The following is a 2,500-nucleotide window of genomic DNA, read 5'->3' on the forward strand; positions in this document are numbered from 1 at the left end:
AAAACAGGAAAACCCGCTCCTGCCCCTGATGACTTGCCCCTGCGTCAAAAATTCAATTAGAGTTTCAGCAGAAAAAATTATAAAATTAATAAATAAATAAATAAACACAACACGGGTGTTCTTCTTGCTAAAAAGCTACCAAGATATCACGTAGTGTATATTACATAGCATTTACATTTGCATTTCTACGTGAAAGTATAACAATTCTAAAAAAAAAATGTCTGTGTTATTACAATGTACTTTTTTCACGTTTGCAATCAAAGTAATGAAGCAAAGGCGAAGGAAGAACAAACCGAAACGGAGCACCCACGGCTACTTCCTGCCGCTTAACATCAGCATTGAAATATTTTGTGAGAACATTGTTGCTAGAAAGAAATGAACATCAAAAGTACAAACATTCGAGCAAACTGGGGTTAAGATTTCTCTTAGATATTTTCACAGAACAGTTTCATTGAGAATACGATGAGAACAAGCTGCATGTAAAAGGCAACAACGTACATTCAAGATGACATCAGAAAACCCTCCCAACACACCTATGAACTGTAAATAAACGCATTTAATCAGCATGGATAGAAAGAAGGTGAAAAAGATGTATTTTGATGCCATGCCTTCTCCTAAACAGACTCTGCCTCCTTCCTATGCTGTTTAACACGTGGTTGTTACAGTGTGCAGCAGGAGATATTAGTAGGCCAGAATAAATATTCAGACCAAAAATTATAAAACAAAAACAGATGACAGGCACAAATGTCACTGGCAACGTTTTGTGTAAATTGGGGTCAAAATTTCCATTTCGTGTCCAGAAACGTTTGCAAATTCCAAACTGCATCTTAAAAGCCAAAAGCACATTTTTAATCCATTGGATTTTTCCAAGGTTTAACCCAGGACCATCAGCAGGACGTCCTTTGTACCTTTTATACCTACAGAGATGATTGAATGTTTTTCGTTCGGATTGTGTAACATGTGAAAGGTATGTGATGGTGCAAATGACGCATCACGTGAGGCTTCCAGCTCAGTGACAGGGGAGAAAAGATGGGAGCGTACATGGTATCGTGTCTCTCTTTTCGGAATCACGTCTTGTCGCACGTAAGCACGTCTCAGCACCGACAGGATGATGACACAACAAAACCGCTCGGGCAGCTTCACGCCGAGGTTCTGGGTCCATTGTCCTGAAGGTTCGATTGATATTTCTGTGGCATGATGTGAAATGGAGCAAGTGTTACGACGTGGTTATGATGCCGCTGAGAACGTGGACAACGGGGACCTGAGAGGTTCGGAGTGGAAAAGGGGGGAGGGGAATGGGTTTGGAGCTGTAAGAGAACGTTGGTGGGGTGGCGGTGGGGGGGTGTTTGCTCCTTTGCTCCATTTGCTCCCCTCTGGTTCTCTCAGATAACGTCGTCCGTCATGCAAGAGGCGCCTCTGGACACACTGTTCCGCAGAAGGATCGAGGCAAGTGCGCCGCTGTCCATGGTGCTGTTGCAACGATTTGTGCGCAAAGCGAGAAGCTCGAGGATTTCGGCCGTCTCACAGCAATTAAAGTATTCAATTAATTGCTTACTATTTTGGGCCCTTAACCAATATTCCCTATCTTACACCATTTTTACCCCATTTTACGTGCCCCTGCATGCGCGTGCGTGCGTGAATGTCCGAAACTGAAATGCGTACCTCATTGCATGGAGTCATCTTAAAACCATAGCAGCTATGAGGTCACTATTTTGTGCACGAACACACACACGCGCGCGCGAACACTCTCACACGCACGCACACTGTGTCACACACGCGCTCCGTCAAGCTCCTGGCTGATAAGCTCGCGCACCCCTCTACGCTGGCTCGTGCCAAAGCACGATCAATTCATTTTTTTCCTCCCCACGGAAAATCGGTGAATTTACACCAAGGTTCATTTCTCGCACGCGTTTATTTTTTTCCTCCACCATATTTTTTTTTTTTACCTCTCATCCACTGGAGCACCTGTTTCGGGCTCCATTTGCTGATGGGGTCCATCACGAGAGCCATGGCCACCGGAGCGCATGAACCTTCCACCTGACGCGTATCATCCAAGATGAACGGAGGTTAATCCGAGCGGCACGTGGAATTCCATCGGAAAGGAGCGAGAAGTCGCGCGCGCGACTGAAGCATGGCCGATGGACGCATCCTCTGGAAGGACTGCAACGGAGAGAGAGAGAGAGAGAGAGAGAGAGAGAGGGAGAGGGAGAGAGAGAGAGAGAGCGCGAGGGAAAGAGGGAGGGAGATCGAGAGGGAGAGAAAGAGGGAGGGAGAGAGAAAGGGAGAGAGAGATTTTACTCCCGCCCCTTCCATGACTTCTTTCTAACATCTCTCTCTCTCTCTCTCTCTCTCTCTCTCTCTCTCTCTCTCTCTCTCTCTCTCTCTCACTCTTTCTCTCTCTCTTTTTCCTTCTCTCCCCACTCTTGCGCTAGGCCGTCACGTGACGCCACCGGTTCGGCTCGGTTATATTGCCGGTATACAAGCTGCGTAACGGCCACGA

At 46.4% G+C, this 2,500-nt stretch overlaps 1 protein-coding gene across 1 annotated transcript in view; it reads right to left on the reverse strand.

Moving 5' to 3' along the window:
- LOC310720390 (connector enhancer of kinase suppressor of ras 2) overlaps positions 1 to 2,386 on the reverse strand; it is a 35,690-nt gene extending 33,304 nt beyond the window's left edge. Inside the window, exon 1 of the mRNA XM_083530919.1 lies at positions 1,947 to 2,386. Coding sequence (XP_083387045.1) covers positions 1,947 to 2,010 — 64 coding nt within the window. The 5' untranslated portion in view covers positions 2,011 to 2,386. The remainder of the gene's footprint in view (positions 1 to 1,946) is intronic.
- Between the last annotated feature and the right edge of the window lie 114 nt (positions 2,387 to 2,500).

This window comes from Silurus aristotelis (assembly GCF_946808225.1).
Source record: "Silurus aristotelis genome assembly, chromosome: 26".
NCBI classification, from domain to species: domain Eukaryota; kingdom Metazoa; phylum Chordata; class Actinopteri; order Siluriformes; family Siluridae; genus Silurus; species Silurus aristotelis.